The sequence below is a fragment of the Scyliorhinus torazame genome, chromosome 19, assembly GCF_047496885.1.
Source record: "Scyliorhinus torazame isolate Kashiwa2021f chromosome 19, sScyTor2.1, whole genome shotgun sequence".
Lineage (NCBI taxonomy): Eukaryota > Metazoa > Chordata > Chondrichthyes > Carcharhiniformes > Scyliorhinidae > Scyliorhinus > Scyliorhinus torazame.
The window spans coordinates 71464966-71480883 of record NC_092725.1 but is presented as its reverse complement, the minus strand read 5'-3'; the positions used below and the strand labels follow the sequence as shown (position 1 = coordinate 71480883).

Below are 15918 nucleotides of genomic sequence, written 5' to 3'. Positions count from 1 at the left end.
TTGTCCTCCTGCAGCCAGGTCTCCGTAATGGCCATCAGATCATATTTATTTACTTCAGTGTGTGCTATCAATTTGTTTACTTTGTTACGAATGCTACGTGCATTTAGATACATGAGGTAGGATTCTCCGCCGGCGGGATGCTCACTTTTGCCGGCATCCAGGGGTTTCCCGACGGCGTGGGGCTGCCCCACAATGGGAAAACCCCATTGACCAGCTGGCGGGGTGAGGCAGAAATGTGGCACGGCGGGACGGAGCATTATGCCGAGGGTCTTTAGTTTAGTCTATTTTCTATCTTTGTAACATCTAATCTTGAATCTTTGTGCATTCTTCCTTTTTTTTTTTCTCTCTGTCCCTTCCTGCCATTCTCCAACCCTCATTTCTCATATTGCTATTTTTCTCTCTTCCCTCATCTCTACTCTTGGATATACCACATCTTTTCACATTTGATCACTTGCCCCTACTATTTAGTTTAAAGCCCTCTCTACTTCCCTAGTTATGTGATTCACAAGACTGATTTGGGTAATGAATTCCAAAGATTTATAGTTCTTTTCACCTCTTAATTTTGAACCCTTATTTTGAACCTTCAGTTCTAGGTTCCCACACAAGGGGAAACATCCTCTCAGTATCTACCCTGGCAAGCCCCTTCAGAATCTTATTGATGCTGCAGGGTTTAAAATAGTAAATTAGCAACTTCCCATTTGCAGCCTGTAATTTGGGATATAATCTAGGCTGAACAGATTAGCCTTTATAAAGTCTGAACTTCTCGGTAATTGTGCACATATGGTGATAACGAAATATAACAATTATTTATGGTATTTTAAAATTTTACATTATTTTTATAAAGCTCTCCAGCCAGCCTTTTCCTCCCTCTCCTGAAGTCACTAATGCATGGTGAGAATACAGCCCTGGCAGCAAGTGCTTTCTTATCCCTCAGCCACGTGGCAATTCTTTTTGTGAGTCTAAATAGTGACTGGAAGCAGGTTGTTTGATCACAAAGAGTAACACAGCCAAGCAAAAAAAATCTAAGGGTAGAAATTTGTCTCAAGGCGGCAATATTGAATCAGCCACCCGATATGCAAAGCGCCTGATGTTCAGTTCCATTGCCTGCATATATTGAACATAATGAAGCAGCACTCAGATCCTTACAGAATAAACTAATGTAAGAATCCTCTCAAAACAGGCAAACATTCTTGTTTTTCTTTTGAATCTTCAAAAATTGCATTTGACTCCCAATGTCTACATAAGAGCATTTACCAGCCAGTGTTCCTGTAATTCGGTTATAAAACCTCAAAATATTGCTTCTTTTCCTACCCAAGGCCCATTGTGCTGTCCCACTAATACCGCAGGTGAAGTCAACTAGCCCACTATAGATCTGATATGATCTTGCAATCTCTCTGCCCTGTATTAATGTATTCCACATTCAGCAATGAATATATCAACTGGGTCAACACAGTTGCATCATACGATGCAGTCTTACAAAACAAAACTTACTTAGCTGGGCCTAAGGTTGAGGGCAAAGGGAATCCTCAATTAATACAATCAAGAAGTCGAGCCAATATTTGGACTGTCATCTCTCAGTACTTCTATTCTGTAAGTTAAAACCCACCTCATCAGTCGTAACAAAACTGTTTAATTCCAAGTGAGAAATGTACTGGCTGAATTACTGATTAAGGTCAGTAAGATCTTTGCAGATAATACAATAGTAGATTTCTCTCCATGGTACACTATATACATTAATAAAGTTTATGAATTAATTTTGTTGCCCAAAGATGCTACAAGCAGCAGCAGGCTAGGTCTCCCCACTACCTCTATAACACTTACCTGCATTCCTGTCTAATTGGTGTCTACAGTTTCTTTATTTCATGTAGATGAGGCCGACAACCCAATAGTGATTGGGAGCCATGTAGATGTGATCAAGCCACCCAATTCACATAAAAAATAGCATTACTCCAACTTTTTTTAATTAATCTTTTCACCAGCCAGTACAATTTTAATAAGAATAGTACTTCCACCACTCTTGCCAGGTGTGCGCATCATATAGCCTCTGAAAGTATAACCTATACACAAGGTTTACTGGAATCTGCTTAACTATTACTTGATGCAAACTTTTTAATGTTAAATTTCACAATTTAACTTGTGTTTTTCTTTCCTGTTGCACCCATCCTGTTGCATCTTGTTGCACCCAATGTGCAAATATTGTTTTGGAATATTTTTGTAAAGGTTCTGACTATTTCTGAACATACTATTTCTGCCATACAGTATAGTCCATACCTGTTCTATGTAATCAAATATCGCAAATGCTGAAAATCTGAAATAAAAACAGAAAATGCTGGGAAAGCTCAACAGGTTTAGCAGCATCTGCGGAGGGCGAAACAAGGTTAATGGCCTGTAACTTCCTGACTGTCCAGTGTTGGATTTGGGGAGTACCCCAAAGATGCGCTGGGGAACCCCTCTTGAAGTTCCCAGGGAAGGCTTTACGAGGCAACTGTCCAGAAGTGATAACAGTTAGTTAGACCCCCCTAACCAACCACCCTTCCCCCCTCCCCCCAACTATACCCATCCAGAAACCTCCATCTGACCACCTACCTGGACCCCCACCACCCAACCCTCGCAACCCTACCCTAGACCCCCATCCCTGGACCTGTCCAGCCAAATTTTGTCCACTTACCAGGACACGTAGCTTCCCCCGGCATGTTAGTTTCACTGGGCCCTTTAAACCTACTTGCTTAATGGCAGACAGTGAAATAAAAAAGTGTTGCCTCCCTGAGTTCGCTGGAGTTGCACTGTGCTGGGGTCTTCGCTGCAGGCCCCAAGCAGCTCCAGCCAGCTGAGGTTTCAATAAAGCTTTCCAAAGCAGGTCAGTTAGCTTTAAATCTTTTGTAATTCCAGTGAGCCATGACTTTATGTCACTGGGTGGAAGTTATGGCCCAAAGTTACAGGTCCTTATGGCTCTTCTTTAGAGCTTTATCTAGATAGTGCTGATCCACTGCCATACCCTGTAAATGCTGTTTATGTTAATAGTTGCTTGGGTGTACATACCAATTGATTGCTTGTCTGTTTGTCTATTCTCCCTCTATCTTTCTCCAGGAGCAGCAGTTCCATTTTATCCAATTGCAATATGACATTAAAACAAATTGAGATTCGTCTCAGAGAAAAGGTGAGAAGTCGCCTGGCAAAAGTCAAAAATAATTTCCCCACCTATTAATGGCAAGATCCCATATCCTTAAAGGTATCTTGTTACTGGTAAATATACCTTGTATACCTGCGTGACAAAGGTTTTTAGGGAAGAAAAGTGATGAACCCAAAACTAAGAAAAATGCTATTTTTACAAAAGCCAAAGGAAAATTTCACCTGAGTGACCTGTATTTCAGAAAGGCTTGCCCTCTTGGGATCGATCATCCTTATTAAGTCAGTACTAAAACATGGAATTACCAACAGATTGGTGTACTCTTTACATTGCCCTTTACCTTATAAATTAGTTGGGACACACATAAGCCATCACAGAAGTCTGTGGCATTGTGATCTGTGTATGACTCATTATTTCACTGGATTTATAACATAACTGCTTAAAAATCTGTATTGACTTTTTGCGTCCCAGCATTCAGGTCTACAGTTGAACTGTATTATTGTATTGGCATCCTCAGGCTGTTTATAGGGCATTTCCCTTATGAATCTTGAAGGCAGCCCATTGGCAAATTTATGGAACATTGTTCCTGCAATGTCAATGCAGATGTCCACAATAAGGTTGTTAACGACATTCATCTTGTTTATGAATGAACAAATACTCTGGAGAGAAATGCATTGAGTGTAGTTGTGGGCTTTGGCTGTGAACCTATCCAAGTGACTGGATATTCACAAAGTCACCATATTGTAGTATTGGTTCACTAATGCCCTTTAGGGAAGAAAATCTTCCATCCTTACCCAGTCTAGCCTACATGTGACTCCAGACCAACAGCAATGCAGTTGACTCTTAACTGCCCTCTAAAATGACGAGTGTTATGCATTTAAGTAGTACATCCCTGCTGGTGACGCTCATGCAGTGTTATTCATGTGATCTGTAGTGACGTCAGCAGAATGTTTGTGCGGGCTTTAGTTCTCTTAGATTTGGAAGAGCAACACCTCCTGAATAAATCTTGCATCGTGCTTTGAAGAAACCCAAGGGTGTGGCACCTCCATACTTTATATCTTTGTGGCGATTTAAGAATATAACGCACCGCTTCAAAGGCAATTAGGGATGGGCAACAAATGCTGGCCCAGTCAGCGATGCTCACATCCCATGGAAGAAAAAAGTTAGATTGGCCATCTCATTCAGAAGTAGTGAAGTTGAATTGTTCAGGTTGATTTAGTGCAGGATTCTTACTGCTGCCAATATCAGTTCAGACTGGATTAGAAGAAAGATCCACAGCTCAGAAGTAACATTTACTTCTTGAATCAAAATATTGTGGCTTCAAGTCCGGAGACTTGAGCAGATAACCTGTGCTGGAACTTCAGTGCAACACTGAGAGAATGCTGCACTATCATAGGTGCCATCTTTGAATGGGAAATTAAAGTGAGGTCACTTCTGTTCTCTCAGATGGATGGATATATGTCCCAGTGGTCAAGGAATAATGACTCACTTTTGTGATACGATTGCACAAATCTACACCTAATATTATTATTTCTCTAACTTAGATTTCAAATAATTTAAAAAATCTCATCAGAGCCTTTAAGTTGTTTGATTATAATAAGGATGAACACATTCGGTGCTATGAAGTTCGAAGAGTTCTTGAGAGCTACTGCTTTCGAATGACAGATTCTCAATTTGAAAGGTTAGTACAAGCAGATGCACACCTTTGGTTTTTCTGGGTGACTTTTAATCTTGCTCATTGATCTATCAATACTCCATTATCAATCCAATGTCTCAGTGTTAAACCACTGCATGAGCTATACACTCTTTTCTAAAATATAATACGTTTTTATGTAATACAGTAAGAAAATGTACCTTTTTCCATTTGCATGGTAGAACATATCGTCATGAGTAGCTACAAGGAAGTGATATAATCAGTTTTATATATTACAACAGAAGAGTAACAAATACTCAATAGGATTGTAATATTGAGATTGAATCATTGCTTTAATAAACCTAAAATAATTGGACATTAATATATAATGCACTGTATTGTTTTAAGTTGATCAAAAGTTGGTTGTGCTAATTCCCTGTTGATTCAGTGAAAAACAGTTATTAGTCCTTAAACCTTCACCATTGACATTAAATGTATTGCCCTCTGAAAGATAGAAGAGTTAAAACAGAATATGAGCAAGGTACCAAACTCTTAACCAGTATAAGTCAGTATCAAGAAAAGGGTTACTCACTTTAAATTTGGATTTCTTTTAATTTTTATTGGTTGGCAACTTGTATCTCTTGGCAGGAATAACTGCTGCACTTTTCTAAGAACTGTTAATGCATTTATGTCTTGACTTATTAAGGCCTTGACTTCCAAAATGCCTTTGATAAGGTGCCTCACAGGAGACTGCTGAGTAAAATAAGGGCCCATGGTATTCGAGGCAAGGTACTAACATGGATTGACGATTGGCTGTCAGGCAGAAGGCAGAGAGTTGGGATAAAAGATTCTTTTTTGGAATGGCAACCGGTGACGAGTGGTGACCCGCAGGGTTCAGTGTTGGGGCCTCAGCTGTTCTCTTTACATAAAAACGATCTAGATGACGGGACTGGGGGCATTCTGGCTAAGTTTGCCGATGATACAAAGATAGGTGGAGGGGCAGGTAGTATGGAGGAGGTGGGGAGGCTGCAGAAAGATTTAGACAGTTTAGGAGGGTGGCCCAAGAAATGGCTGATGAAATTCAACGTGGGCAAGTGCGAGGTCTTGCACTTTGGAAAAAAGAATAGAGGCATGGACTTTTTTCTAAACGGTGACAAAATTCATAATGCTGAAGTGCAAAGGGACTTGGGAGTCCTAGTCCAGGATTCTCTAAAGGTAAACGTGCAGGTTGAGTCCGTAATTAAGAAAGCAAATGTAATGTTGTCATTCATCTCAAGAGGCTTGGAATATAAAAGCAGGGATGTACTTCTGAAGCTTTATAAAGCATTAGTTAGGCCCCATTTAGAATACTGTGAGCAATTTTGGGCCCCACACCTCAGGAAGGACATACTGGCACTGGAGCGGGTCCAGCGGAGATTCACATGGATGATCCCAGGAATGGTAGGCCTAACATACGATGAACGTCTGAGGATCCTGGGATTATATTCATTGGAGTTTAGGTGGTTGAGGGGAGATCTAATAGAAACTTACAAGATAATGAATGGCTTAGATAGGGTGGATGTAGGGAAGTTGTTTCCATTAGCAGGGGATACTAGTACCCGGGGGCACAGCCTTAGAATAAAAGGGAGTCACTTTAGAACAGAGATGAGGAGAAATTTCTTCAGCCAGAGAGTGGTGGGTCTGTGGAATTCATTGCCACAGAGGGCGGTGGAGGCCGAGACGTTGAGTGTCTTTAAGACAGAAGTTGATAAATTCTTGATTTCTCAAGGAATTAAGGGCTATGGAGAGAGAGCGGGTAAATGGAGTTGAAATCAGCCATGATTGAATGGTGGAGTGGACTCGACGGGCCGAATGGCCTTACTTCCACTCCTAGGTCTTATGTTTTTTTTTTACATAACTGATTTTTTTTTAACTTTATGTAACTGATAATTATTTTCTCAATGAAAAAAGATTACATCCCTGGTTTGAAGATTTCAGTGGCAAAATCTGTTCTTGGAGGCCTGTGACAGTGCTACTCTTGACATTACGGCTGCTCGGTAGCACAGTGGTTAGCACTGTTGCTTCACAGCTCCAGGGTCCCAGGTTCGATTCCCGGCTTGGTCACTGTCTGTGCGCACTCTGCATGTTCTCCCTGTGTTTGTGTGGTTTTCCTCTGGGTGCTTCGGTTTCCTCCCAAAGATGTGCAGGTTAGGTGGACTGGCCATGATAAATTGCCCTTAGTGTCCAAAAAGGTCAGATGGGCTTACTTGGTTATGGGATTTCGGGGATAGGGTGGAGGTATGGGCTTATGTAGGGTGCTCTTTCCAAGGGCTGGTGCAAACTCGATGGGCCGAATGGCCTCCTTCTGCACTGTAAATTCTATGATTCTATGACTAGAAATGCCAAGAATAACCTGAGCTTCAACTTTGAGAAATAACCAGTATTCACATTTCTCTACCTCGAATAATGCTGTTGGATGTTTAAATCTATCTGAGAGGCAATTTAATTCTCATCCAAAGACTCAGTGCTGCCCTGAAATGCCAATCTAGATTATGCACTGTTGGTATTAATCCATTAGCGGGTGGGGCACTGTTTGCCATGCAGGGAGGCATTCTGAGCCAGATCGGGTAAGCAGACATTGGAAAGCCACCTCCTGCCCTTGCTTCCCTTCCCACCCGATCTCCCACCTCAGCCAGAATCTTATACCCCTTCCAGGCTGACGTTCCTGTAGAGATCTACCATGCGGATCTAGTGGCACTTGCGAACACTAAAACTCAGTAGAAATTTGAGTTAACACTTCTCGGGTGCAAATAAGAATCGTTTTATTGACTCTAGTTGATTACAATTGAGAATCACTTAAATCTTATTCTCTAATAAGTCCAGCTAGCAAAAGGACTCAAAGAGAAGCAATTTGTAGACAATATTACTTTCAAATAATACAGAAATGATTTTCTTGCTGACGGCAAACAGCTTGCATTTACTTCAAGAGTTAGAGTGGAAAAGTGAAATATGAAAAATAGAGAGGCAGCGAGTAAGTTAGATCAAGGTATAGATGATTCATGAATGAAAAATGGCCGTACGATCTATCATGGTTGTACTAAATCATATCAGTCTTTAGCCATCTATCTACACCCCTATGTAATCCTAATTGGTTTGGGTTAGAATCAAATGAGTTTGATTTGACGGTTAGCTGTCTGTCTTTAATGTGCAACATTAACTTGAAATGTTTCATAAATGAATTCTTATATGTGTTATGGAATGCGATTTGGTGCCGTTATCGCAAGCGGCTTGAACTGGAAGTGACCCCTCCCCCTTCCTGAGAAGAATACAGTGTGAGGTTATGCACTTTGGAAGGAGAAATGGAGGCATAGACTGTTTTCTAAATGGGGAAATTCTTAGGAAATCAGAAGCACAAAGGGACTTGTGAGTCCTTGTTTATGATTCTCTTCAGGTTAACGTGCAGAATCAGTCGGCAGTTAGGAAGGCAAATGCAATGTTAGCATTCATACCCAGAGGGCAAGAATACAAGACCAGGGATGTACTGCTGAAGCTGTAGAAGGCTCTGGTCAGACTCCATTTGGAGTATTGTGAGCAGTTTTGGGCCTCTTACCTAAGGAAGTATGTGCTGGCCTTGGAAAGGGTTCAGAGGAGGTTCACAAGAATGATCCCTGGAATGAAGAGCTTGTCGTATGAGGAACGGTTGAGGACTTTGGGTCTGTGTCCATTGGAGTTAGACGGATGAGGGGGGATCTTATTGAAACGTACAGGATACTGGGAGGCCTGGATAGAGTGGATGTGGAGAGGATGTTTCCACTTGTTGGAAAAACTAGAACCAGAGGACACAATCTCAGACTAAAGGGACGATCCTTTAAAACCGAGATGAGGAATTTCTTCAGCCAGAGGGTGGTGAATCTGTGGAACTCTTTGCCACAGAAGGTTGTGGAGGCCACATCACTGAGTATCTTTAAGACAGGGATAGATAGGTTATTGATTAGTAAGGGGATCGGGGAGGCGCCACGGTGGCGCAAGTGATTAGCACTGCAGCCTCACGGCGCCGAGGTAAATGTTCGATCCCGGCTCTGGGTCACAGTCCGTGTTGTAGCCATCTGGGATGGCCACGTCCCGGTTACAAAATGGACACCCGCAAAGAATGCAGGGAAAATTGGACAATGCTAAGAAACAAGCAGGTGCAAGCTCTGTCTGTTGATTAGAACTTTAAACTCTCAGACAGGACAGAAACTACCAAACAAATCTACATACTAATGAGCCATCTCCGGGGACAAAAGGGAAACATTTAGATACACAACGTTAAGGCAGACTCCTCGGCGCCAGACGAAGCTAAGACAAAGCAGACTGACAGTCACCAGGATACGCCCAGCGATCAGGGAACCACTCCTCGATTGGAGGAAAATTGATACAGATGATTGGGAAAGACCCAATTAGTTGAGGCCAAGTTCAAGGTCCGCCCAAAAGCGCGCAAATCCCTTTTTAGTATAAAAGGTATCCCCCAAGGGAGAATGCCCTCCTTTGGCTTTGGCTCTCACCGAAGAGAGAGACCTGCCTCGCAGCTGCACCAGACCAAGTAAGTCCCAAGTCAACGCACGCTACGAGATAGACGCTCCTAGTTGCTACCCTGTAAACAGCTCAACCCAGCAGCCTCAGAACCGAGCAACGGCCATTGTTCCTCTGACTGAGTGGGCACCCAAAGCTAAGTATAAGCTTTAGTAATAGTGGTAGTTTAGTTTGTAGAGTTTATGCATGATTAGATTTGACTGTGTGTAAATAAATGAGCACTGCTTTTGAACTTACTAACTGGTGTTTCAAGTCACTGATCAGTATTCGGTTCTGAACCTTGTGGCGGTGTCGAAAGATACCTGGCGACTCTTGAGCAAACGTGAACAGAACCAAATTAAGAGCCAACGAAAAGTTAGCAACATTTACTGGCGACATCTGATGCTACTCGACTTAGAAGTGGCCTAACCTCTCTGAGAGAACCCAAAATTTGAATTGAGGATCCAATTGGGAACAGAAAGAAAAACCACAAGCGCCAAAACAGTACTGATCAAGCCTCTGAGATTCGGAAGTGTGTTAATGCATGTGTACTAACAGGGATATAAGGTTAACCTGAGAGATTTTGTTGCGTAAAACTGTCGGGAGTTTTGTAGGCCGGAAATTAGCGTAATCCGTACCCGTGTTTACATCACCGCTTTATCACCCCCTGTTCCAAATTCAGTAGAGATCCTAGATCGAGAGAATGGCAATGAAGGCAATGGAATGCCTTATGAACCCCCAGGAATTCGAGGTCGCAGCGACCAGTAGAGTAGGACAGTGTCCCGTTTGGGAAGAAGAGATCAGGAAATATCTCAAAGGGAAAGGATGGCCCCTTTGGAGTGAATTCTGTGATAATGAGGAAACAGGACCCAGGAGTATAGGACATATTTGGTGGGAGAACCTGTCAGAGATCCACAAGAAGAGCTTGGGAAAAGCTCGCAAGCCGATGGCAATCGTGTCCTGTTTGGCACAGAGGAGGTCGTTAGGACGCTCCATAGAGAGATAGAGGAGAGAGACAGAACCAGTGAGGTCAACGTGAGTGAGGTAGAGAAAGAGAATCGAGATCTGAAAGAGCAGTTAGCAGCAAGGAACAGAGAGGTGGATGACGCAAGAGGGCACATCAGTCTTGTCTCGCGCATTTGAACAGTTTTCAGACGCAATACGATAAGGCCTACTAGGACACGCAATGTGCGGTCTTGGTAAGACAAGAGACAGAACAGCAAGTTGAGAAATTGCAGAAACAGTGCAATGATTTAAAAGCAGCCCTACGAGCACTCCATATTTCCACAATGGAACAGAGGCAGAGCTCAGTAGACCACGCAAAATGCCGGAAGCAAATTGCAGAATTGCAATCTCTGCTGTCCGTGCAAAATGGATTTCAGAGTACATTCGGACCCCAATTAGATCAAGAAAACGGCCCCAATTGGCAGGAATTGAACGAGCCTGCCCATAGATACGTACATAGGACATGTACGCAGGAAAACACCCAGAAAAGGAAAGCCCCCCCAACCGAACAGGCAGAACACACCCCCATGAATCCTGTAACCACACACCGCAGGGCCGCAAGAGAAGGAGAAGCATATTTCCTTTACACAACCCCGTTAACCGTGACCAAATTACGGGACGCATGTGGAAAAATTACACCATTCCTTCCCACTTCAGATCCCCACCAATTTTTCGCTAAAGTTAAACAACAGGCAACCATGTACGGCCTGGACGAAAAGGAGCAAGTAAAGCTCACAGTTTTAAGCCTCGACCCTTCAGTCGTAGCAGCCCTTCCCGACCCACAGAATGTTGGAGGAGGCACACTCCAAGAGATGCACACAGCGATCCTTGATGCGATCGGCTTTAACAGAGGAGACCCCGTAGAAGGCCTAAATAAGTGTACGCAAAAGAAGACCGAGCACCCCACAGCGTTTGCTGGATGTTTGTGGATTCACTTTACCGCAGTTTTTGGAGAGTTAGCCAGCGCCCATTCAGCCCCAGATAATATGGCCAAATGGATCCGAATTCTAGTCTCCCACGCCACAGAAGCAGGGCGAAAAGCTTGCGCAAATTATGACCCCTCAGATGAGGCCCACAATGAAAAATGGGTTTTGAAGAGATTGTCCCGCGCTTGGGAGCAATCAATTGCAGGCAAAACCGCATTTATAACACTCGATGAAGAGCAGGTAGAAATGAACCCAGTTAAAGCACACCAGAACCCCGCATGGGTAAATGAGGGCAGGAACAGCCAATCCCATCCAAAACCTCAAGAATGTTATAATTGTGGACAGCTAGGACACTTTGCACGAGAGTGCAACGCGCCCCAGAAGCAGCAGAGAAACCAACAGACAGGCACCCTAAAGAAGAATAGGGCAAAGCCGATCCATAGCGTTAGCGCCCGTTCAGAGAGTACAGACATGAACGGCACTGACTGACGGTCTTCGGGCTCCCCAATTTGGGTCTGCGACACCCTTTGAGACAAGTCCAGTAGACCGGTAGTAGCAGGCAAAGTTCGGGGACAACCCATAGAATTTCTTTGGGACAGAGGAGGGTCCCGCACCACACTCAATTCCTCCACGATGTTTCAGCGAGACACGTGGCCCACAACAGACACCATTACACTCAGCGGCTTTACAGGCCATTTACAATAGGGACAAATCACAGCCCCTATAGCAATACAGATAGGTAACATCACGACTAAGCACCCCGTAGTTTTTGTTGATCTGCCCCAGACAGCAGAACATATCCTTGGGATCGATTTCATGAGCTCCCATAACTTTTGTTTTGATCCAGTTAACAAGTGTGTTTGGAAAATGGCAAAGGCAGCACGAGCCCCCGCCATGCTCACAGTAGGAGATTTGGCCCGTCAGGAAACCGGATGGATCATAGCGACCGACCATCGATTACCGGGAACTGAACAAAGTAACCCCAGCTGCAGCCCCCACCGTAGCCACAAGTCCCGAGACCATGCTCAAACAGGGACTCCAGTCAAAACATTTTTCGGTTTTGGACATTAGTAATGGCTTCTGGTCCATTCCATTGGCTAAAGCGTGCCAGTACAAATTCGCCTTTACATTCCAAGGGCGACAATACACATGGACGTGCCTTCCACAAGGCTTCCACAACTCCCCCTCCAGTTTCCACCGACAGCTGGCAAATGGTTTAGCAAAATTTTCCCGCCCCGATTGTCTGGTCCGGTATGTAGACGACTTGTTACTACAGACAGACACAAAGGGAGCGCACATTTTGCTTCTCGCCGAACTCCTAGCACTCCGGAAAGAAATTGGTTGTAAAGTCAACCCCAAGAAGGCCCAGATTCTGAAAGAAAAAGCGATTTACTTGGGAACAGTGATCACTAATGGTAAACGCGAGATCGAACACAAGAGAATTGACTCGATCGTCAAATTGCCCCTTCCCCACAATGTCTCAGCCCTCCGGTCATTTTTAGGACAGGTTGGCTACTGCCGAAACCATTTAGACGGTTTCGCCCCTAAAGCAGCGCCCCTTTCCGAACTTCTCAAGAAGCAGGCACCTTGGGAATGGCTTCCACAGCATACAGATGCCGTGGATGCTTTAAAAAGAGCATTCAGCACAGCCCCCGCACTACAGGCCCCAGATCCACATTCCCCATATGCTATTGAGGTAGCAAGCACCGACCGAACCCTTTCGGCCGTGCACCTCCAGGAACGCCATGACCAGTTACGCCCCGTAGCATACGTCTCACCCATGTTCGACCCCGTAGAGCAAGGATTTTCTGCCTGTGAAAGGTACCTGCTCGCAGTTTTTTGGTCAGTACAATACTTTGCCTACATTACAGGACTCAACCCCATCACCATCCTCAGAGAACACACCCCGACACAGCTATTGTTAGACGGCCGACTTAAAGATGGCACGGTCAGCCAAATCCCCGCAGCCCGTTGGACCCTTCTTTTACAGGGACGGGACATCACAGGAAAGAGAACCAAAACCCACACCTTCCTTGCCGATAATTTACAGTATGCAGGCACCCCTCATGAATGTGAGATCATCACCACAAAACAGAACACATGCCCATTTATTCCCCAAACCCCCCCCAGGAAAACAGGTAGTACACCCCAGAGACCCCAGCCCACAGACACGTGCACACCCCTGAAGATATATGTGGATGACTCATCCACATTGTTAAACGGAGAGAGAATTACCGGATGCGGTATATCTGTTGAGGACACGCTCTAAATGAAATTCCCTTGAAGTTGCCAGGACACTTAGGCTCGCAGGCAGCAGAGCTGGCAGCGATTGCATATATTGTAGACCACCCAGACTCGTTCCCGACCCCAGCAGACATCTACTCAGACAGCTTGTATGTCTGTAATAGTTTGACAGAGTTCCTACCACTCTGGGAAACAAGAGGATTTGTTTCCGCGGACGGTAAACCCCTATCCTCAGCCACATTACTCCGCCATATCTTAGAGACAGCGAAAGATAGGAAATACGGAATAATTAAGGTTCGCAGTCATCACCGTTCTTCCCCCCCTGGTAACGTTAAAGCAGACGCCCTAGCGAAGGCAGGCTCCAGGCATGGTTATTCCTGGAACCCCCCCGAAAGCACCCCAGTACACGCAGTTCAGGTCTCACAGATCAACATTCAGGATTTAGCGAAGGCCCAGAAAGAGGACGAGAAACTCAGGGAAGTTTTAAAGGGAACCTTCCCAGCCCCATACGACAAGTTTAAAAACGCAATCACCACACACGACGGTGTGATTTTAAAGGATGGCATTTATATAGTTCCCAGCCAGGACAGGAACCAGATCATTTGTCAATTCCATGACAACCATGGACACCAAGGAATTGAACCCACCCTAGCCCACCTCAGACCGCTTTGTTGGTGGCCTGATTTAAAAATCGATGTCACACACTACATTGAGAATTGCTTAATCTGTGCCCAGAACAATCCGGACAGATATGCGAAAAAGGCTCAACTTAGTCATACCTGCCCCGTTAATGGACCCTGGACAAATCTCCAAATAGATTATATAGGACCCCTACCCCCATGCAGAAATGGTTACAAGTATGTGTTGATGGTCATATACACCTTCACAAAATGGGTGGAAGCATTTCCATCACGAACTAATACGGCCAAGACAACGGCTAAAATATTAACGCACCAGATCTTTACAAGATGGGGCCTCCCACACAGTATAGAGTCTGATCAAGGCTCCCATTTCACCAGACGTGTAATGAAAAACGTCCTCACGATTTTTGGCATTAGACAAAAGTTCCATATTGCATACCACCCCCAGTCAAGTGGTATTGTAGAACGAATGAATAGGACATTGAAAGCCACCCTCAGGAAAATGGTACAGCAAAATAACAGCACCTGGGATTCAGTACTCCCATTTGCTTTGATGTTTTTAAGAAACACAGTATCTACATCCACAGGATACACCCCCCACACCCCATGACCGGATGACCCATGAAAGGCACTGAATATTTATTAGGACTGGAATTGGCCAGCCCCGCAGTTACAGCCCTCGTGCAAGAAAATGCGGTTACACAACTAGTACAGAACATAAAGGCAGCTCAACTTGCAGCAGCAGTGAGACTTGGAACCAGGAAGAAACAGAGCAAGGCTTGTTTCGACAAACCAGTACACGCCACTGAGTTTACAGTAGGGCAACTGGTTATGCTTTCCCTTTACAACCCCAGTTCATTCCTTTCCCCAAGATTTTCCGGACCGTACTCCATTTCGGACAAAGTCAGCCCCTCAGTATACAAAATTACCTATCCCAATGGTAAGTCTGCGTGGTTTCATATAAACCAGTTCAAGGCTTACGGCTCACAGTGTAACCACACACACCACATCCTGCTCGCAGCAGCAGATGATCACCCCCCGCCCACAGATGACGTATTCCTACCCTCCCCCAACCACTCCAGCCTGTCCTCAGACACAACTTCAACTCTGCCCCCAGAGGCACGACTCCGCCTCTCCCTTCCTTCAACTAGCAGCGACAGTGATAGCGACCACAGTGACAACAGCCACAGCACACCACGTTACGACTAGGCCCCTGTACCAGGCCCCACTCCCAGTGAACCTGAGCATGATTCTACCGACCCATTTGAGATCACTTGTATCAAAGCCCCTGACCCAGACCCACAGCCCGACGATTACAGATTGAAGCATAGTAGCTCCAACCTCGACACACGATTCTGGCACCGAGACAATTTGTTCAGGCTCATCCGGAATGATGAGATGGACCCCAATTCGCCCCAAGCAGCTTTAGCACGGTTACTACAGACAAGAGTTTGGCAGCCGGGAGAAAATGATGACTTAGAGTCTGAATCCCACCAAATGAATCCCTTTGCGACCCCGTTCGCTATTGAGCAGTGAGGTGTCCAGATGATGCCGAAAAAGGAACCGATGGAGAGATATGGTGTCCTTTCTGATGGAACCTGCACCGTGTTTGTTGAATGTTTGTTCGTTAGTGTTATCGTTCAGTGTTGTGTGTAAACTCGGAAAGTTTTTCACGGCCCCACGTCACCACTCCTTTAACGACCCCCGGCTGCTAATGGAACAAGTTTGTCCCAGACATAGTTCAGAGGAACTAGTTTGTCGACAGAACATGACTCATAGTTGCTCTCCTAATTCGAGTGGCAGCCCCCCACG

At 44.7% G+C, this 15918-nt stretch overlaps 1 protein-coding gene across 3 annotated transcripts in view; it reads left to right on the top strand.

Moving 5' to 3' along the window:
* The window catches only part of efcab6 (EF-hand calcium binding domain 6), a 200550-nt gene that overhangs the window by 18353 nt on the left and 166279 nt on the right, over positions 1-15918 (top strand). For all 3 annotated transcript variants that reach the window (XM_072484515.1, XM_072484514.1, XM_072484513.1), the window contains exons 4-5: positions 3088-3157; positions 4672-4808. In XM_072484515.1, the coding sequence (XP_072340616.1) occupies positions 3088-3157; positions 4672-4808 (207 nt within the window). The remainder of the gene's footprint in view (positions 1-3087; positions 3158-4671; positions 4809-15918) is intronic.